Source organism: Elephantulus edwardii, unplaced genomic scaffold (genome assembly GCF_000299155.1).
Source record: "Elephantulus edwardii isolate Elephantulus edwardi_28Jun2011 unplaced genomic scaffold, EleEdw1.0 scaffold00026, whole genome shotgun sequence".
Lineage (NCBI taxonomy): Eukaryota > Metazoa > Chordata > Mammalia > Macroscelidea > Macroscelididae > Elephantulus > Elephantulus edwardii.
The window spans coordinates 13,895,369-13,918,566 of record NW_006399776.1 but is presented as its reverse complement, the minus strand read 5'-3'; the positions used below and the strand labels follow the sequence as shown (position 1 = coordinate 13,918,566).

The 23,198-nt window shown below is 36.8% G+C and overlaps 1 protein-coding gene across 1 annotated transcript in view; it reads right to left on the bottom strand.

The window, feature by feature from the left end:
• Positions 1-23,198, bottom strand: part of DPH6 (diphthamine biosynthesis 6) — a 205,158-nt gene that overhangs the window by 180,709 nt on the left and 1,251 nt on the right. The window contains exons 2-3 of the mRNA XM_006883043.1: positions 17,994-18,088; positions 13,558-13,751 (exon numbers count right to left, since the gene is read on the bottom strand). Of these exons, the coding sequence (XP_006883105.1) occupies positions 13,558-13,751; positions 17,994-18,088 (289 nt within the window). The remainder of the gene's footprint in view (positions 1-13,557; positions 13,752-17,993; positions 18,089-23,198) is intronic.

Sequence of the window (23,198 nt, the reverse complement as noted above, 5' to 3'; positions counted from 1 at the left end):
AACTGTTGATAGATTTGAACTGTCAATCTTTTGGATAGCAACTTGATGCATTACATACTATGTATTACTGGGGGTTCCCTTGGCATAGTTAGATTGGTTGGATTTTGTTCAGTAACAGCCTCTTGAGCACCCACTGTATACAAACACACATAACTGCTACATGCTTTTAGAACAGCACACACTCTAATATCTGTAACTCTGCTGGTACTGAGAATTAACTGCTATAATACACAGTAGACGTTTCTACTGCCTTTGCACATTCAAGAGGTTGGTCCTTTTAAAAAAAAATCTTACATTTTTACATAGTCTTTTAAAAATTCTATAATTCTCTAAGCTCAATTCACCTAACTTTCAAATAGAAGATACTGCTTTGAAACTGTTTTTTCCAAATGACTTTTTAGAAAGTACAGTTATTCGATTTTTAAAGATAAAGCACAACTTAAGCATAAAAAGTAAAAATAATTTTAAAGAAAATAATTTATTAATTATACCTTATGTTCATTAATTATCTTTTTCTGAAAAGATCTTATGCCTCAGTTTACTCATGTTGTTGTTGTTATGTGTCATCAAGTCGCCTGTGACTCACATCAACACTATATACATTACCTCTGAACCCTGCCCTATCCTGAGCCAATCTCATCATCTCTGAAAGACCTACTCCCATTTCTCCAGTCACTGAGTCAACACATTTCATACTGGGTCTTCTTCCCCTGCACTGTCCCTCCACTCTTCCAAACATGATGTCCCCCTCCAAGAACTGGTCCCCCTGGACATGTGCCCAAAGTATGTAACTCATTGTTCCATCGAGTAGTAGACGACTCATAGTGACCCTGTGAACAAAAGACCGGAACACTTGTATAACTTTCCTCATTTCTCTAAGTTCATAGATTTTATGAAGCAAGATATTTCGGAAGTGGATGCCACTCCTGCTTCCAAGCTTGTTTTAATCAGGGAGCTCCACCAAAACACTGTTCACCATGGGTAACCATTATCACATTTGACACATCAGTGTGACAGTATTCAGCATCACAGCAACCACGAGTTACCTCTGTACAGCAAGTGGACAAACCAGTGCTATACCTCTTAGAAGAATGACCAAAAGCAATTGAAACCAGGCATGAAGGCCACAGGTTAAAATCACCCACCTTTGGTTTGGTAGCATAACTTTCTATCCACTAGGCCAACAGAGCTGTCTCTATGACTCACAGCAGTTCTATGGACAACAGATCTAACCCTTGTCCCATCCTACACCATCCCCACAACTTGAGACATGCTCGAGCCCATTGTTGCAGTCATTGTATCAGTCCATCATGTTGTGGAAGATCTCTTCTTCTCTGACCTTCTACTTCTCTCAGCACGATGTAATTTCCAAAGGACTGGAACCTTAAACTGGTGTTTGTTATTGTTAAATGCCTTTAAGTCTTAGAGGACTCATAATGACTCTATGAACGAAAGACCTGAACACTTGTATAACTTTCATCGTTTCTCCAGGTTCACAGGATTTTGGGAGGCAAACCATTTTTGAAGTGGATGCCACTCCTGCTTCCAAGCTTTTTTTTAATCAGGGAGCTCCACCAAACACTGTACACCATGGGTAACCATTATCACATTTGACACATCAGTGTCAGTGTTTAGTAGCATCACAGCAATCACTAGTTGCCTCTGTATGGCAAATTGACATACCAGTGCTTGCCTTCAGGAAACAGCTGGTTCCACCCTCTCCAGGACAGATCTGTTTGTTTTTCTGTCAGTCCACAGTATATTCAACACTCTTCTCCACCACCACAACTCAAAAGGATCAATTAACCTTCTATCATTCTTAGTTACTGTCCAGCTCTCAGATGCAGAGAAAGTAATTGTAAAGAACATGGTAATTTACTCATACACAATTTTAAATTTTAAAAATTAATTTCATGTGCCATTTGAAAGAATTATCTTTCTAAAAGAGTTTTTAAAAGTCTAGAAAGTATCAAAAATTATAAGCAATAAATCTAGAAGGTTAATTCCAGGCCAATATACAATATAAATTTGTCCCTATTAAAATCTCTTTCACAATTTGAACGATGATCATTTTTTTCTCTTTTCTGCATTAGCAACTAATAAAGCCAAGAGGAATTACACTCATCTCAGTGCCCACTTGGAGCTAGTACTTATTATTAATATGATAATGTAAATTTATATGTAATGGGAAAAACTGCATTAACTCTACAGAACTGTCTTGAAACTTAAGGAATAGAGAAAGAAGATGACCTGAAAAAGCGATGAGGTTCACAAACTAAGGGGGGAAAAAGCCAAAAAACCTCATTCCCAAAGCAAATCTGAACAGGTCTTTATGGCATCTCCTCAGTTTTCTCAAAATAGATGACAAGACAAAGAGAAAAAAAAATATATCTACATGTTACAGAGAGAATAAATGAGTTCTAGAGAGGTACAGTTCAACATGTTGTTGAGTGCCATCGCGTAGGAACCGACCGACAGCTGATGCTCAAGCAAGTTTTCAGAGGCTGTTAATCACATAAGATGAGGCTGCCCATCCTTCTCCATCAGACCTGCTGGTGGATTCGAACAATGTGCCTTTGGGATTGCAGTATAGTTTCTTACAACTAGGCCACCAAAGCTACCCCATAGTTCAACTTAGTAACTTATAACTCCATATAGAGTAAAAGAATAAAGAAAGACCTCCGCATACTTAATCTTTAAACAAAAGCAAGCAAGTAATGAACTCACAGGATAAATTCAAAAGCACAGTAATTCTAAGTACATTCTTGAAAGCTAAATTAATTAATGGTAAACAATGAAGATTTTTGATGAATAGGACAGTGTGATTTGATCTCTCTCTTAGAAAGATTAACCAAATAGGGGTTGTTGGGATAAATTACAGAGGGTGAGACACTGCAGGAAGACTATAAGTAGATGAGAAGGAATCAATTAATTTAGTCTTAAAGCCAAGCTCAATTTGATGTGATGTCCAAAGGGTTATAGAAAATATTAAAGATATTTATTTTGCTTGATTGACCAGTATATATTTTAAAATTCAGAATAAATATTATTATAATAATGAAGGCCCATTTATATGCTTTATTATCATGTTAAAACATACATATTTTGAAACTTTTGGGTAAACCTATGCTAGTTTAAAAAAAAGTATACTTTTAGTTGATGTTCATCCTATACAATTTTTTTGGAAAAATCTGTTATATACAGAAACATATTATATTTTTTGTTTTGGGGATTTTTTTTTCAGGTTTCTTATTGGTGTTTTTTATTAATTTTAATAAAAGTTTACAGAGACTTAGGGTTTCCAGTCATTCATTGTTGTACTTTTCTCCCTGGCCCCTCTTCCCCCCCAATTCACTCTTCTCCTTGAGAAGTAAAAGAAAAACTCTTTCATTGTTATGCAGTCCCTCCTCCCTAGTTCACTCCACTATGCAGACTTCATTCTGGACTCCTGTCATGACAATACCACCCAATCATAAATCCCTTTTAAACAGTTCTCTCCCACATCTACTTCAATGCAATATACATCATTCCTCCCCTCCTTCTGTGTCTTCCCTCAAGGCCAATGTCAGTCCTGTTTTACAACAGTGGCCCTATGCAATATTTGTCCCTTTGTGACTGAGATATTTCACTTAACATAATGTCCTCCAGGGTCATCTATTTTGCATAATATTTCATGAGTTCCTTGTTTGTCAATGCTGCATAGTATTCCATTATGTGAATATACCAGAGCTTGTTTGTTGATGGGCACTTGGGTTGTTTCCAAGAAATATATATTAAAAAAGTCCATTTCTTGCACTTCCAGGCATTCAATCCAATGATCTTTAAGTTCCCTGTCAACCCTGCAAGTCTGTCTTTCTTTCATAAAATCCTTCAAGGTAATTGCTTCCACATTTGTTTGGACATACAATTTGTTTTAGTAGTAGGAAATATACCCACTACTCACTTACTGTATTAAATAGAATTTTAAAACCAAGTCATTATGTGAAAATCAACATTTTGTAAAATTGGAGTGGTTTTTTTTTCAGTTTTCAGACTATTAATCCGTCTCATTTTTTCAAATTTAGAAAATATTGTTGTTCTGTGCTATCAAGTCAGAACCAACTCACAGCTGACCCTCCAGCAGGTATTCAGAGGCAGTTAAATGCACGAGACAGGACTGTCCATTTTTCACCCACAGAGCAGCTGGTAGATTTGAACCATGTGCCTTCGGGTTGGCAACACAACTCTTCACCACTAAGTCACATTCAGGATAAGTAGGGACTGGAAACTCAGAACCGGTACCCACCGACTTGATACTGCCTATGTTTGCCTGGAGGAGGTCCGCTAAACACAGCAGCTGGCCCAGCTGGCAGGAGGGGACACACAGCACAGAGGAAGCACTGTCTAGCTTCATAAAAGATGCCAGGGACCTTCCTTCTGTGGGATTCTTCAAGGGGATGTTGCCATTCCACGGCTTCATTAAGAGTACCTTAATAATTAATAATAGCTATTAATAATGTGTTAATAATTAATAATGCTGTCATACCACTGCAAAATAGTTGGAAATAGATTTTTTTTTACTATTGTCATAAATGTGAAATGTCAGATAATGCAAATGTAATCTAGCATATGCGTAGCATATTGTGGGTGAAACATACCTTTCACAAAACAACCTTATTATGAACAATTAACTTTGAACTTTTCTTATTCTAATCTCTTATTAAAAAAAACAATCAAAAAACCAAACCCTGGTTGTGATCCATTATGTTGAGGTTGCAGTATTTTATTTTGTGTCCTCTCCACTGTTTGAAAGTTAAGATACTCTCTTTTCTGGCTTCAATCAACCTTTCAGGACCTATAACCCAATACTTCTAAAACTCTAAGTTGTAGCCAAAATGAACCACTCACTATTTCCCTAATGCATCTAAGATTTCCGGCTTGTATGACTTTGGCTGAGCTCTGCCTTTAACTGGCAATTCTCTTAGTCACTCTGCTTCTGTCAAGATCTAACCAACCTTCAAGGATGATATCAAATGTAATTTGCCCCATAAGACTTCTCTTGGTCCCCCAACACAAAGGAACTGTTTCATCTTAAATTCCTGTAGTTTTTCAGTTGTATGCACTTATGGTAGTTGTTTCTAATTCCACAGTTTCTTTGTGTATGTTTTACCTCTTAGGGATCTTTAAGAGCAGAGACTATGTCCACATACTTCTTTATACACTCCAGTATTGGTATATCACAAGTGTTCAATAACTGTTTTATAAATAAAAGTTTCTAAAAGTCAGCAATATGAATTAATATTAACAGGGAAAGTTAAGGCCAACCATGATATCTTTTTTTGATTCAGTCCATTTTTCCTCACTTCAGCACACCACAGAATAAAGTCCTATCAACTTATCATTTACAATTTAAAATACAAATACAAATGCTTCCTGGTAATACTATGACTCTGTATAAATAGTTTATGACTTCAGTATTACAAATCTTCTCATTGGTGATGTGCCCAATTTAAAAGGCAAAGTCAGCATACAAAGATCAGTTCTCCAAACCTATCCAAATCTGTATGCCGAGCAAATAAATATTTGAAGCCAAATATGGCACCAGGATTGAAGGAAGACTCATCAACAACCCCTTATATGTAGATGATATAAACTTCCTTGCAGAAAATAGAAAGGATATGAAGTACTTACTGAAAAAAGGTCAAAGATGACAGCCCTTGGGTATAAATTATATTTCAATATAAAGAAAATAAAAATGCTCACAATTGGACCAATAGGCGACAAACATACTGACTGATACAAAAAGTTTGAAGTTATCAATTATTTAATTTTATCTGAGAACACAATTAAAATTCAAGGTAGCAGCAGACAAGAAATTAAACAATCCAGATTGTTGCATTGGCCATAACTGCTGCCAAGAAATTTTTTAAAAACAAATTTTCTTTTACTTTTTTACTGGCTTGCTGAAGAGCAACGATGTCAGTCTGGAGACTAAGGTGCCCTGATTCAGGCCACAGTCTTTGCAATTACTTGCTAGGCATCATAAAGCTAGACAATGACTAGGGATGATAGAAGGAAAATTGATACCATTGAGTTATGGTGCTGGAGAAGAGATTCGAATATGTCATGGGTTGCTAGGAGAACAAACAGGTTTGTCCTAGAGAAAGTGAGAACAGGCTGCTCCTTGGAGGCAAGGATTCTAAAGAGGGACCAGTCCTTGGAGAGGAACAGCATGCTTGGGAGGGTGGAGGAAGATTCTTGATGAGATGGATTGATTCAGTGACTGGGGTAATGGGGTTAGGTGTGTCAGAGACAATAAGAGTGGCATAGGATAGAGAAGGGATTAGGCCTGTTGTACATAGGGTTGCTACCAGTTGCAGGCGACTCAAGGGCACATAACAACAACTGACTTGCATACAAAATTTTTATACATTTTGTTTCATTTATATACATTGTGTTTCACACATTCCTTCATTCACATTGTGTTTCATACCATCATTCCCAAATCTGTGTTTAAAAAAATTAATCACCACTGATCTATGCCCACTGTCACTCAATCGTTTCCGGTCCCCATTGGATCTTTCCTAATTCCTTCAACCCATCCTTCTGCCCACCAAACTCTACAACCTTGTGATTTCTTCCCGTTACACTCCATCCTTCTCCCGTCACCTTCTCTTTTCACTTTTGGACTTCTGTACACATATTAATAGTTATCCTTACAATGATGGTCTGAATGTAGTATTTTTCCTTATGAGACTGAGCTAGTTCACTCAGCATAACCCTCTCCAATCTCTGACCCAGCTATTCCACTGCTAGGAATACACTCCAAGGAAAATAGAATTGATACCCAAATGAAGATTTGTATATTGAAATTCTTAACACTGTTAGTCACAATAGCAAGAAAATGGAAATAACCCAAATGCCCATCAACAAACGAATGGATTGAGAAATTATGATACATTCACAGGATGAAATACTGCAGCACTCAGGAGAAAAGATTTTTTAAATTAATATATAACATGGGAGAGACTGGAGAGCATTATGATGAGTGAACCAGGGAAACTTTTTAAGGTTTTTTTTTTCTTTTCTTTTGGTTTGCATATAAAATTCCTATACATTGTTTCATTCATATACATTGTATTTCACATATTCCTTCACATTATTTCTTAGGATCATCCTCACACATTGTTGTTGTTGATATGTGTTGTGGACACAGTCAAATGCCTTTGCATAGTCAATGAAAAACTCTCAAGGCTGTAGTCCTTGACCTTCTGCAGCAGGTGCTTCAGGTCGTTTTCAGTTTCAGCAAGCAAGGCTGTGTCATTCGCATAATGCAGACCGTTGATGAGTCTTCCTCTGATCCTGATGCTACATTCCTCCTCATAGAGCCCAACCTCCCAGATGATTTGCTATGCCTATAGACTGAAAGGTATGGACATAGAACACAATGACCTGACAGAGCACAGAAATTATTGAATAATATCATTAATACACATGCAAGCAAGAGTCTCTTAAATATTATCCAAAAACAACTGGAACAGCACATCAAAAGAGAGCTGCCAGATGAGCAGCCTGGGTTTAGAAGAAACCATAGACTGGGGATCTATAGCCAATGTTAGATGAATCTTGGCTGAGAGCAGAGAGTACTAGAGGAATGTCTATCTGTGTTTCATTGACTATGCAAACGTGTTCAACTGTGTGGATCACAGCAAACTGTGGCTGACTCTGAGAAGAATGGGAATCCCAGAACATTTGATTGTGCTTATGCGAAACCTATACTTGAACCAGGAGGCAGTCATCAGAACAGAGCAAGAAAAACACTCCATGGTTCTTGCCACTAGGCCAGAGCAAGTATTAGTCAAGAGAGAAATGCAAGAAATGGAAAAAAAGTTTATGCACGAAGCCTGAATCAATTCTGAACTTGTTGAGCTTATCATGTTTGTTGGATAGTAAGGTAGAACAAAAATAAGTAACTTTAAGTTCTCATGTTGGGCAGTGAAATAAAAGTTGGTAGTCTGAACCCACCAGCCACTCAGCAGGGGAGAAATGGGCAGTCTTCTTCCATAAATATTTCTAATCTCTAAAATCCAGTGGAGAGTCACCATGAGTCAAAACCCAGTTCAAGGTCAGAATGTTTGGTGAGATCACTGCTGTGGTCCCAATAACTAAGTATTTTTAAAAGAAGTAAGAGGGAAAATTGGATGGAAAAGAAGGTAAGATGAAAAGAAAGAGGAAACATTATATTGGGTAAAAAAGTCAAGGAATATTCACTAAACAAAGGTCAGAAGAGAGATACAGTACCGACATTTAAATATGGAGCACGTCATATAAGTAGAGATTCAATGTTTATCCAAAATAAACAAAAGGGATATATATAAAAAGACATTAAATAAGAGGTCTCCACTGAAGAGGAAGAAGATAAAATAATCATTGATATTCCTCTGCACAGAAAGAAGGTATACCTTCTGCTAAAATACTCATCATCTAAGATGACATCCTATTTTAAATACATGCAATGTAATACACTCATCCAATCATTATTGTTAGGGCGATGCTGTTTTGAGACTAGCTTTCACCTGAATTACCCATGAATCACTTGAATTACATGTTCATCCCAGAACATCAATGAGGCAAAGAAGTCAGGAAGAAGTTGTTATTCAGTAAGGAGTTGTGAAAAGGATGCAGAGGAAGGAAATCCACACTGTCTGCTGCAGCATTCTTATAGCTTTCAGTACACCAAGAACACAGACACATCAGAAAAATGCAGGGGGGAATAGATTTTTTTCAAAAAAAAGAAAATTTGCCACAGTATCAAATTTCTTATCAGTAAATTGCAAGCACCAAGGAAAAATACCTTCAATGAACTAAGAAAAAACTACTTTCAATTAAAAAATTTTAATATTACCAATTTAACAATTAAATGTGATAACAGAACAGAAATGGTTTTAAAATGTAAGATTTTACTGTATCTTACATAATGAAGCTTCTTAAAGGTGTTTACATTGATTTGGGTGAGTTAACGGAGAAGACGACTTCAGATCCATGAAGCAGCAGCTTCAATCCAGGAGAGAAAGAAACAACACATCAATGTTTACATATATTTACATAAAGGTACGGTGCTTGTACGTGCTCCAATAAATATTGTACTGCTCAACTGACTAAAAATGAAACTCAATTTTTAAATCTGAAGATTTTAAAGTTGAAAATTACTCTATTTTCAAGATATAACACAGGTTATCTATATGCCAAACTAACGCAGATGAAAACAGAAGTGGTATTTCAATATTAAGCTTTAAAGATAAAAAGAAGGATTAGTTATAGAAAAACCAGATGATTTTATAAATAGTTCAGAATGTATTTTCTGGCTTTCACAGCTGCAAGACAATACATTTGGAACTCTGAATGCCTCCAAAATCTCCCATTTGTCATCAATTAGTAAATTTAATTCTCTGGAAAAAGGAACATCTCTTATTTAAAATAAGCTCCAGTATGTGAAGATAAAAAAACCTACAAAAACAAGACTCTTACTTAAATAGCCACAAAATTGTAACCTGCTATAAATAAAGGTCTAAAAAGAAAATGAATCTAAATGTTTTCAATGTTCCATTAATATTCAAAGGATTTTTTTAAAATGCAGTTCTATCTTTTTCTTAGAACGAATGAAGACTAACTTGGAAGAATTATAGCTCTTCTGGATTCCTTTTTTTCCCATAATTACTCAATTATTCATTAGAATATGTAAGTACTCTATTGGAATCTTTGCACCAGTGTTTCATAAATGGATTTAACTATAAAAGCCTGGTTATACAATTTCTTCCATAAAAGCATTATATTTCCGATATTTATGTCTTTAAAATATCCTATAGTAAAATTAATATTTCTACACAGGAAAAGAGAGACCTATTTAGTCCCAGACAACTTGATAACATCTCTTTCAACTATAGTTATAATTATCATGTACGAACTTCCAAAGCAGAAGTTGTCAGGATTTAACATTAGCATTAATTTATGTCATAACTGACGGTTACTATAAAGATAATGGCAAAGCATCCATTTCTCCCAAGACAGCATGGATTGAAAGGGAAATTTCTTCTTAATTACTACTAATCTGTCCATTTTTAATTAAATTGATTAGTAATTTATTATCTTTCCCTTTCTTGGAAGGTTGTTATTATCACAGAGCTTCTCCAAAGTTATCAAGTTTGAGATTTTTAAGAAACTCAGTTCTGTACAGTGAAAATCTAATATAAAACCTAACAGTGTGTAACACTAGTTTACGTTAAAATCTTAATATTCAAATTCTTTGTACTTAGAAAATAGAAAACCCAAGATTGGCACACAATAAATGGACTGCTATAAGGACAGTAGCTGTAATTTATAAAAAGACAATAATAAACTGCATTCTTTTCCTTTATTGGATAACCCAAGTAGTGGTTACTAGCAAGTATCTTCATAAAGGAAGAAACTAAGTCCTTACGATTTCTTTTAAAAGTATCTATTTCTTATTCTATCCATAACTAACAGTAAATTATACAACTATCCCAAGTATCTTCTGTCTTATTTTCTTCAAAGCAATCAAGTGATTCTCTCATACAAATAAGAAATACTTTCATCAAACTATGAAAAATTCAAATGCCTCATGTACTGTTTGAATTAAAATCTTTAACTTAGTAAACACTGATCAGTATTAAATTTATAATTTAGTAACACTGAAGTATGAATTAACAATTTTCCAAATATCTGTATTTCCAAATGACTTCTGAAAAGGTTAAATTTCAAGAGTAAGAAAATGAAATGAAATGTCTCTTAACAAAATCTGAAATAGAAATTTCCTTTTCTTTCTTGGGTGAAAAATGTAAAGACTTCTAAGAAATATTGGGCTATGATCCAGAGGCATCAAGGGTTTACTGTTCAAAATGGCTTTTCTAATCATTGAGTTTGACTTTGCCACATGGCTATAAGGGAACATACAAACAGGGTGTATTAATCTGTTCACAAGGGGAATGGTTAGTCTTGCCATTTACTAGCTTTAAACTGAGTAGGTTTAGTGGCAGAATCAGGACTCTCAATGCAAGGAAAAGGCAGCAGAGAATGCAGCGTACATTCTTTGGGGCCAGAGATTTCCTGTGCCAACCAGACCAGGATCTATACAAGAGCAACCACAGCCTCAACAGAGAACCAACATAAGATAGAGCTGTCCTGGGACTGCTGCCCACAGAACCAGAGTCAGAGGCCTTCACCCAAGCTCCCTGGTGGACTAAGGAAAGATGTCTTAATTGGCAGGACTAATGGAATTTTGTGACACTGACCTAAGCCATAAGGCCTGAGAAGCTGTTTGGAGTGAGGGACAGCATACTGATGCCAACTTGGTCTACAACCTATTAAACTACCTAACAAACCACCATTCCTTGCATATGGTTCTATAAAGTCTGTTTGGTCATTACAATGGATTTCAGACCCAGAAGAATAAGACTGGTGCTGGAATTCATAGAAGCAGGTACAAGAGCCTGGAACACAATACATGACCTCACAGGAATAAGTTAATATTGCGTATGTTGCTCATGGAGACAGTTCTTCTTTTTTGGTTTCAGCAGAAGTCAGATTTGGTAATTCCTTTGCTGCTACACTCATTTTACATTTGCCTATTCTATCAGATACTTCTTTTATAAATTGATATTGACTAATAGGACAAAAATTCCTATTTAAGAAGAATGTTAACTGCATTCAAATAGCTGGTTATCAATACAAATGAATATACAAGTGCTTAATATAAAGTCTTATCTATTAATTAATATTTACTTCCTGTTGCTGTTATGTGCTGTGGAAGCCGAACAGACTCATAGCCGACCCTCCAGGAGTAGGTTTGCAGAGGATTTAAATTACACAGGAGGAGACTGGCCATCTTTCTCCCACGGAGCAGCTGATGGATTCAAATAAGATGCTTTGGGGTTGGGAATGCGATTCTACCACTAGGTCAGCAGAGGCCCTTGGAGAATTTACTTCTTATTTTATGCCAAGTTAGACAACCTATGGTGGACTCTCCGGTGGATTTTCAGTGGCAGTAAATCACACAGGAAGAGAGTGCTCATCCCTCTCTCACAGAGCAGCTGGTAGATTCAAACCATGTGCCTTTGGGACTGCAGCACAACTTCTCACCACTAGGCCACCAGAGTTCCTTTGTTGTCATTGTTAGGTGCCATCGAGTCAAGTATAACTCATAGCAACCCTATGAACAGCTGACCTGACTCCTGCCCTATCCTGTGCCATCTTTATCATCTCTGACACCTAGAACCCATTGCTGAAGTCACCATGTAAATTCATCTCATTGGGGGTCTTCCTCTCCTTTGCTGACCTTCCATTTTTCCAAGCATGATTTCCCTTTCTAAGGAAAAACCTTGCGTAGCTACATGTATGAGAGCATGATAGATGAATCTTTGGTATCTTTGCTTCTAAGGAGCACTCCGGCTGTACTTTTCCCAAGATATATTTGTTTGTTCTTTTGGCAGTTCATGAGATATTTAGTATTTTTCTCCAGCACCACAATTCAAAGGCATTCAAAGCTTCTTCTGTCATCCTTACTCATTGTTCAGCTCTCTGATTTGTCACAGGTGACTGAGAAGACCATGGCCTGAATCAGGTGCATCTTGTTGTTGTTGTGTGCCATTGAGTTACCTCTAACTCATAACCACACTATGTATAGCTCTGAAGCCTGCCCTGCCCTGAGCCAGTATCATTGACTCCAACACACCAATTGTCCCATTGCTCCAGTTACTGTATCAATCCATCTCAGCCGGGGTCTTACCCTTCTGCACTGTCCTTCCACCCTTCTGAGCATCATGTCCTTCTCCAAGGATCAGACCCCTGGCCATATGCCCAAAGTATGTGAAAAGGAGCTTCAAAATCCTAGCCTCCAGTACTTATTAAATCAAGAAACTCTATACTTTCACTTCTAATTTTCAATGAGTGCAAAATGGTTGCCAAACTCTAACATGTGATTTAAGCATTGAATTCATACTACTCCCATAGAAATCTCCCTTTTTCTTTAGATCTGTTCCTTTTCTGTAAAGTTTCATGTGACTGCTACATTGAACACAATCCCTGAAGCTACCTCTTGCCATCTTTTCACTTTGCTTTACTCTTCCTTATCAAATCCTCACTACCAAGTATCCTATTAGTTTTGTTATTGTATGTCTCCTTTCACTAGAAAGTAAGCTCCGTCTGAACTGTCCATTCCCCAGTCTCTAATACAAACATTCAGTTGGCATTCAGAAAGTATTAGTCAGAACATGACTGAATGATCATCACATCCAATATACTAAAGCAACAAAAAACCCTCCCAAACATAAAAAAAAAACAATCAAACTTAGTTAAATATTACAAAACCAAACGCGGAATTATATCAAAGGTCTTATTTCTATATACCATGGACTATAACAACATAGTAACAATTTTCTCAAACAAAAAGAAAAATGGACAAAATATCCTTTCAAAGAAGAGTCAGACTATTAACAATTGGAAATGCATCACATTCTATTCCCCACATTAAATTCAGAACATGTAATTAGTCACTCTGCATACCTTAACAAGTTTCAAAAGCTCATAAAGATCTTCGACTTCATCACCTTCACATTCAGTGTACACTAGTCCAGTATCCACGCTCCTTCCTTGTATGGTTCGTCGATAGAGAGGAAGGCCCATAGCTTCTGAATACAGGTCAATGGCATGATGACCCACTGTCTGATACATGTAGCTGTCCAGTTCATCTGACCCAGCTGCAATGAGTAAGATGAAAATTATCAATAAAAGCGGAAATGAACTTGAAAGCCCTCCTAAGTTTTACTGCTTGGACAGTATCATTCATCATATCAATTAACTTAAAATGTGATTAATATGCCTTCCTGCATTTCTGTACTGAAATAAGATATAAAATTTGTCTATTTGTTGATAGTTGTACCGAGTCTATATCAACTCTACTCATCACTAATGCTAATCATAAACATAATAATACAGAATTTTTTAAAAAATTATATATAATGAATATTTAAAGAACTAATATAGTCAATAACTAACTACATGTTGATAAATATTTTGACATGTATATTCTCTATTAAAGATTTTATTTTTGTTGTTTTCAGACCTGTCAATTCAGACTCATGGTAATCTCATGTGTAGAGTGTACAACTCTGAAGTTTTAAAGGCTATGACCTCTGGAAATATATTGCCAGGCCTGTGTTCCATGGTGCTTTTGAATGAGTTCAAACTGGGTAAGCAGTTTAATACATGCATTTATTTTCAGATCACTAAAAATTATTTATAAACTCACTGATATTTAAAGAAAAACTCAAATATATACTTAACAAATAACAAATATTTATTAAAATAAAATATAGATACTCTAAATATAATTTCTAATCAGTACTTCAACAGAACACATTGGTACTGTACTTCAACAGAACATATTGTTATTGCTGGTAGCTGTCAAGTAAATTCTGATTCATAGCAATCCTGTGTTTGTCAGAGAAGACCTGTATCTAAGACTTTTTGATGCTGTAATTCCACTTTTTAGAAGCAGGGAAAGGAAAGTGCATAAATAATCTTTACAAAGATATTCAATGCAGAATGGGTGTAATAGCTATAAAATGACACTGTTGTTAGGTGCCATCAAGTTGACTGCGACTCACAGTAGCACTGTGAAAAACAGATTGCAGCCTTGCCCTATCCTATGCTACCCTATCCTCGCCCTGACCATCTCCACTACTCAAGTTGATTGTTGAAGTCACAATGTCAATCCAGCCTGTTGAGATTCTTCCTCTCTCACTGATCTGCTCTTCCAGCATGAAATTCTTTAAAAAAGTGACTTGTCCCAATATCAGGCCCAAAGTATCGATGATGACCTTAATCTTTAAACTAACATCTAAAATTTTAATCTGTTGTTTCTAGAGTCACCACAAATCATAGTCAGTAGGACAGCACTTTATAAAATCTTCTGTTCCAGTAGAAATTAGAAATGTAGCCCAAGGGAGCTCTGGTGACCTAGTGACAAGAAGCTGAACTGCAATCCTAGAGGTACGCGATTCGAATCCACCAGAAGCTCTGCTGTAGAAGGAGGGGCAATTTCCTCCTGTACCAGTCAGATCCGATTTGACGATAGACACACAAAAAACAGAAAAATTTAAAAAATCATTTAAAAAAGAAATGTAGCCCAAATCACCTAATACCCTTTAAGTCTGTTCTCATTTCAAAGTAGAATGAATCTTAAAATGTATTTGTTTTAAAGGATACTGACACAACCAGATCAATATTCAATGATTTTTGAGCTTCTTAACATAAAATGCCCTGATGTTAGTATGTTGTTATGTACCACTGAGTCAGAACCAACCCACAGCTGACCCTCTCTGGAGGGTTTCCAGAGGCAGTTAATAGCACAAAAGAGATTGCCCATCCTTCTCCCACCTCAGAGCAGCTGACAGATTTGAACTGTGTGCCTTCAGGATTGCAGAACAGCTTCTTGTCACTAGGCCACCAGTGCTCTAACTTAAAAGATAAATTTTTTTTAAGGTTCCATTTAATCTTAACTACAATGTAGTTTTTATTAAAGGAATTTATATGGCAATAATTATAAGAGACCAAATAAAAACAAAAGGCTCCAATATTAGCTTAAAAAGATTAATTAATATGCCACAAAAGTTCCTATTACAAATTTAAAGAAACAGTTTATAAACTTTAAGACAAATTAACATTATCTTCAATGAGGGAGATGAATTCTCTGTCAGAATACCCACTGAAGGACATTTGCTGGGAATTTATTCAACTCTGCTCTATACCGTAGTTCTTTGTCAGACATTTCTTAATATGATTCTCTTTATCAATCAATTAGTCATTAATAAACACCAATTTCCTCCCCATTTCCCAACCCACAACCATCAATTCTCTTCTACTAGAAATATACTTTCAGCAGATATTGTTCCATCTTTTTATCTTGATAATATTTTCAGTCCATTTACTACTGAATTTTATCTCACTAACAATACTCTAAATAAGTGTCTCCATTCTACTGTGAAGTATAATTTAAAGATATACTTTGCTTGTCATCTCGCCCACCCTGCCAATGAACCATGAGCACATGGGAAATTATACATTAATGTGCAGGGGAACTGTAATTATTCACATTACAAAAGTGAAAGACAAGATAGGAGTTCTAACAAGGAAAATTAAGATTATATTATATATGTATTATATTTAAAACATCTGTTTTCCAAGTAAATTCTGGTGGCTTAGTGGTAAAGAGCTGTGCTGTCAATTGAAAACATGTGGTTCAAATCCACCAGTTGCGCCACAGGAGAAAAAAGAGCAATCTCCTTCCATGACATTTACTGCCTCTGAAAACCTGCTAGAGGATCAGCTATGAATGGGTTCCAAATCAATGGTACATAACAACAACAAGAAGACATTTTAAGATAAAAGGCTAAAAACATACTTACCTGACTGGCCAAAAGGAATACAGGAATTTCTTGCCTTTGTCTACAGAGGATTAACCTGAATGGACACTCTGCTTTTTATGTTATAATATTGAAAGTATATGGACTGGAGGTAGACTCATAAACAATCTGCATTACGCAGATGACAGAACCCTAACTGCTGAAACTGAGGAGGACCTGAAGTGCTTGCTGAAGAAGGTCAAGGACAGAAGTTCAACATCAAGAAAACAAACTTTCTCACCACTGGGCAGATTGGCAGCATCATTATAGATGGTGAAGAGATTGAGATTGTTGACAGCTTCAGTTTGCTAGGCTCTACAACCAACACTCTTGGTACTAGCAGCCAGGAATTAAAAGACGAATTGCATTGGGAAAGTGTGCTGTTAAAGACCTCTAAAAAGTACTGAAGTAACGTCTAGAGACTAAGATGTGCCTGATATAGGAATGGTCTTTGCAATTATTTGCTATGCATCAGAGAGCTGAACAATGACTAGGGATGGTAGGAGAGTTAATGCCTTTGAGCTGTGGTGCTGGAGAAGAATATTGAATATACCATGGACTGCTAGGTGAGCAAACAAGTTCGTCCTGGAGAGGGTGAAGCCAGGCTTCTCCTTGGAGGCAAGGATTCAGAAGCTTCGTCTGACACATTTTGGACATGCAGCAAGGTGGGATCAGTCCCTGAAGAGGGACGTCATGCTTGGGAAGGTGGAGGGACGGCGCAAGAAGGGAAGACCCTCTATGAGATGGATTGATTCTGTGACTGGGGTAATCGGGATGGGAGTGTCAGAGACTATCCTGTGCGATTGGCACAGGATAGAGCAGGATTTAGAGCTGTTGTACATAGGGTCGCTATGAGTCACAGGCGACTTGACAGAATGGAACATAAAACAACAGTCTTAGCACTTAAAGTATGTCCTAACTATTTTACCTTGGACTAAGTTATTAAACCTTCAAAGTCTCAAGATCCATACCTATAAAAGGAAGATTAGTAATTTCTCTTTTGAAGGGCTATTCCTAGGACTAACAGATAGATATATAGGGAAAATATAGCATAGAATGTAGCATCTGTTATTAGAAAGTACCTTCAAATCAGAACTGACCCCTAGCTGACTCTCCAGCAGCTTTTCAGAAGCAGTTAATCTCACAGGAGACTGTTCTTTCTCCCAGAGCATCTGGGGGATTCAAACCATGTGCCTTTCAAATTGTAGTACAACTTTTTACCACTTGGCTACCAGAGCTCCCTGTTTTTGTTGTGTACCATCAAGTCAGAACCGACCCATAGCTGACCCTCGAATGGGTTTTCAGAGGAAGTATTCACAGAGGAGATTGCCTATCCTCCCGTGGAGCAGCTGGCAGTATTGAACAGCAGTGCCTTTGGGACTGAGAGCAGATTCTTACCCTTAGGTCACCAGAACTCCCTAGTAGGTGCTAAATAAATATTAGTTTCCCTTTTTTTTCACTTTTACATATGACATATGATATGCATGCAATTATTAAACTGTAGTTTATGTCACTTAGAGAATGTCATGCACTTACCTTGACTTTCAGCTGGTCTTAGATTTGCTAAAGCAATAATCTGATGCCCAGCAGCAATGCACTGCATCATATTATAACAGCTGTCTTTTCCACCACTAAAAGATAAACAAGTATCAGATTACTATTATTCAACATAAATTCAGTAGATAAAAAAACCCACATAATCTCATCAGCTTTTCAGACAACTGAGGGACTGCTTTGTAGTCAGAATGCAACAAACACATGCATAGTTTCTAAACCATAAGAAAGCTGAGCAAATGAACCTAAACATCTAAGATTATCACTTACAATGCATGTACAGTTATAAAGAAAAGACCATTCTAAACAAAATACAACAACTTGGCTTGTGATTCTGCCTTTACTAAATGCACCTTTACTTTACTTAGTGAATTTACTTAATATACAACAAACACATATAAACCAAATAAACCAAACCATCTGCCAAGGAGTCAATTCTAACTCATGGCAGTCTTCATTAGGGTCCCAAGCTGTAAATCTTTACAAGAGGATATTGCTTTATCTTTCGGCCTTGGAGGATCTGAGAGATTCAAACCACCAATCTTTTGGTGTGCAATCTAGTAAGTACTGTACTATGCCACTAGGGCTCCTTACACACGTTAACACACTCCTGTAATACACACGTGAAAAATGACTGGATTTTACATTCCAGTTAAATACTTATTATTTATATTCACTAGATAAAACACTCCATGAAAAGGTAAACAAGCATGTACTGCTTTCCACTTATACTAATTTAACCAGTGGCTGCCATCACCATGAAGGAATCAAGTGAAAGATTGTAAACTCACTCTGACAAGAGTTTGAGCCACTCTGTGGAATTCAACTTCTGAATAAAAAGAAATGCTGACTCACACTGATAAAGCTAATTGTCAGTGTTTCCCTATCACCTTACATATATGTATGCATAATGACAGAAAGTAGACTTAAGCCAAAAAATAAAAAAAGAAAAAAAAAAGTAGACTTAAGCCATATATCTAATAGACTCAACCAAAACCAAACTACCTGTATATCTCTCTCATAGGAAATTGCCCATCTTTCTCTTGTAGAGTCATTGGAAGATTCAAAACTGTTTGAAGCTGATGGCCTTTTGGTTAGCTGTGCACTCTACTAACCATTATGCCTCAAAGCTCCTTAATCATGAAAAGATTAAAGGAACTTCTAAATTCTGGCTCCAAATCTACATATGGAAGGAGCAAATCACTTAGGCAGAAAGTAGTCCATTTATTAACAAGGCTGAGCTGAGTGGTTATCTCTTGAGATTTTGTTATAACATTCTATTTCCCTAAAGAAATGTTTCTTACTTTCTTTTATCATTTCCTTTGTCCATTTTATATTTGCTTTTCACTTCTTTCAACACTTTGCTTAAAATCTGCAAACTTACGCTTACCCAATCAATGTCTAGCTATTTGTAGCCCAAGAAACTAAAAGAAACCAATGACTTTAAAAGCTGTATGTTTGCCTTTTGTTTTAGTTCTCAATTTGTCTGTCTCTACCAATCTCAGTAGTAACAACTTTCATTCCAGTACTTTTCAAGGGGAATGATATCATGCAAAGGCAAAGTGAAGCCTGAAATAGTTCATCCTTTCTCTTCTCAGATTCTGATATTTCCTTAAGAAAGTCTAACTTTTCCTACTAATTCAACTACTCTATTTGCCATGGTAGCACTGCAGGCTAAATATTGGACTGTTAATCAAAAGACTGGTAGTTTGAGCCCACCAGTTATTTCATGGTAGGTGTGGCTGTCTCTTCCCATTGAGATTCAGAAACCTAGTGGAGGGCCACCGTACATCAGAATAGACTTGACAGCAATGGGATTTCCCCCCTTCCCCTTTTTCCCTGGCAGCAAAAGATTTGATTTACTCTTAAGACTATTTAAGATAAAAAGGTATACATCAACAATTAGAAATTAGTTTCACAATTTCTTTAAAAATACGCCAATATTTCAAGTATGTTTCAGAGTAGGATTTTCTAAATTGTGCTCTGTGGAAGACTTGTGCCAATTAAAACTATAATCAAGCACTTCAAGAAGTCTTCCAAAGTCATGTAAGTTTGGGAAATGTTGTATATCACTCTTCTTGGAACTTTAAACATATATTAGCATATATTATGACTGGAGAGCATTATGCTGAGTGAACTAACTAAGTCTCATACGGTCAAATCCTTCTCCTGCAGAGCAGCTGGTGGCCTCAAACAGCATGCATTCATGATTCCAGTGCAAATTTTTGCCACTAGGACACCAGAGCTCCCTTCTTTCGACTGTGGGTATCATAATAAATTCTGGGTAACATTGAGATGACTGTAAATTCTAGAATACTTGTTTCTAGAAGATTTTCAGTCTGTATACAGTTGTTTAAAAAGAACAAGAGGATACTGTGTGGCTTAAAAGGTGTGCATTAGGACCCTGTATGCTGAGTAAATAATCTTCAAAGCTGAACTATATGAAGAGGAATGTGCAATCAGGTTTGAAGAAAGACTCATCAACAACCTGTGAGGTGCAGAGGATGCAACTCTGTTGAATGTTAAGATCTGAAGCACTTATTAATGAAGCTCACCCTGAGCCTTCAGTATGGATCACACCACAACATAAAGGAAAGAAAAGTCTTTACACCTGGACAAACAGACAAGACCATAATAAACAGAGAAAAGATCAAAACTGTTAATTATTTCACTGTATTAGGTCAACAATTAATATCCATGTCTGTAGTAGTGAAGAAATCAAACAAGAATTGGGTAAATCACTTACCAACTACCACTTCAAAGCGCTAAAAGAGCAAGAATGTAATTGTAAAAACTAGAGTGTGCTTGACTAGAGTGTGCTTGACTCAAGCTATGGTGTTTTCCATTAACTCAGATGCAATTTGAAAGTTAAACAATGAAAATGAAAGACTCAAAGAATGGATGTCTTTGAAGTACGGTGTTGGTGAAAATGATTGAATATATACCACTTACTGACTCTTGGTACGAGCAGCCAGGAAATCAAAAGACAAACTACACTGGGAAAATCTGCTGTCAGGGACCTCTCCAGAGTATTGAAGATACAATGTCAGTCTAGAGACTAATGTGTCCCTGACTGATTCGGGACATGGTCTTTGCAAATTACTTGCTAGTTACTGAAAGCTGGACGTTGACTAAGAATGACAGAAGTAAAATTGATGCCTTTGAGCTGTGGTTTTAGAGAAGAGTACTGAATATACTACGGACTGCTAGGAGAACAAACAGGTTTGTCCTGGAGAGGGTGAAACCAAGCTGCTCCTTGCAGGCAAGGATTCTAAAGCTCCGCCTGACATACTTTGGGCATGCTGCAAGAAGAGGAACATCATGCTTGGAAGGGTGAAAGGACAGCATAAGAGAGGAAGACCCTGGATGAGGTGGACTTACTCAGTGACTGGGTGTCAGGGGGTAGGTGTGTCAGAGACAATGAGGCTGACTCAAGACTGAGCAGAGGATTCAGAGCTATTGTTGTTCATAGTATTAGTATGAGACGCAAGTGACTCGACATCACCTAACAACATCAATGCGAAGAATAATTTGTCTTCTAAGACTTGCAGCCAGAATGCTCCTTAAAAGCAATGGTGACAATACTTTGGGCATGTTATCAGGATGAGCCAGTCACTAAAGAAGCATATGCTCGGAGAAGCAGAGAGTCATTGAAAAATGGGAAGATGCTCAAGAAAATGGACTGGCACAGTGACTTAAACAAGCAATTGTCTGGATGGCACACATTTGAGCAGTATTTCATTCTGCGGTACAAAGGGGTTGCTAAAATGGGAACTGACGTAGTAGCCCCTCACAACAAATCATCGAATGGACCTAACGCATCTCAGATTGAAAAACAAGAGTAACTGCAATAGAGGATCCAAGGATATTTTATCTCACTGTTCTGAAATACTCATATGACTTTGTTTTTTTTTTTTTGTTTTTTTTTTTATATGACTTTGTTTTGTAGTGTGTTAAAAAGAAAATAAAGTATGCAAAAAGACAGGCTAAAGGGTAAAGTCATATTCAAAATATAATAAATGTTATGAAAACTTCAACACCTACATCTAGCCTGCCTGGAATTAAAAAGCCTAACAAAACTATCATTCATTCACTATCCGCATCCCAAACTTCCATTTAAATCTCTTTAAGAGTTCCTATATCCTCACCAGGGAACTCTGGATGCCTAGTGGTAGAAAACTGTTCTGCAATACCAAAGACACATTGTTTTGATCCACCAACTACTCTGCAGAAGGACGGGCAATCTAAATGCCTCTGAAAACCGTCTGATTCGATAGCACACAATAACAACAGCATACCCCCATAGAGAGTTCTGGTAGCCTAACAGGTAAGGATTTGTATTGGTAAAACAAAAGTACTATTATTAATCCACCAGTTTCTTCCCAGAAGACCATCTCCTCCTCTGCAGTTTACTGCCTCTGAAAACTCACTGGAAGATCAGCTAGGAGTCACTTCTGACCTAACAACAACATATCTTTTTTTTTTAAAGTAAGAGCCCAGGCTTGTAGGATCACATATATGTGAATAGCACACCCAGGATAGTAATGCATAACAGGGCTATACAGTTGGCAAAAATGAACAATGTCTATTATTTGTATAAAAATATTCCACAAACCACATATGTATATAAATTACCAACTTCCGAGTCTATTTTTAATTCCAGATTAAATGACAATCACTATGGTTAAATTTTAATTATTCCTTTTACAGGATTAATTTACAAAATAATATTATGATGATATTAGAGTATGGAAAGGGCACTGAAGTAAAAGTGGAATATCCTAGTAATTATAGTAGAGACTTTGGGGGGGCATAGTCCAAAGAGAGTTATGCTACTAACTCAAAGGCCACATCTCTCAAGTGGTTCAAATTCACCAATAACTCAGCAGGAGATATCAACGGATAGTCAGACATGAGGGGGTTGTGACTCTATGGGTGTATAAGTAACATAAGTGATTGAACATTATGTCAAGGGTACTGAAACAGATCAATAAATTAGTTACACAGGGCATTAAGACCTCACTACAAGAAGACAAAGATTCTCACCACTGGACCAATTGGCAGCATCAGGATGGATGGTGAAGAGATCGAGATTGTACACAGCTTTAGTTTGCTTGGCTCCATAGTCAACAGTCTTGGCACCAGCAGCCAGGAAATTAAAAGGCGCATTGCCATGGGAAAGTCTGC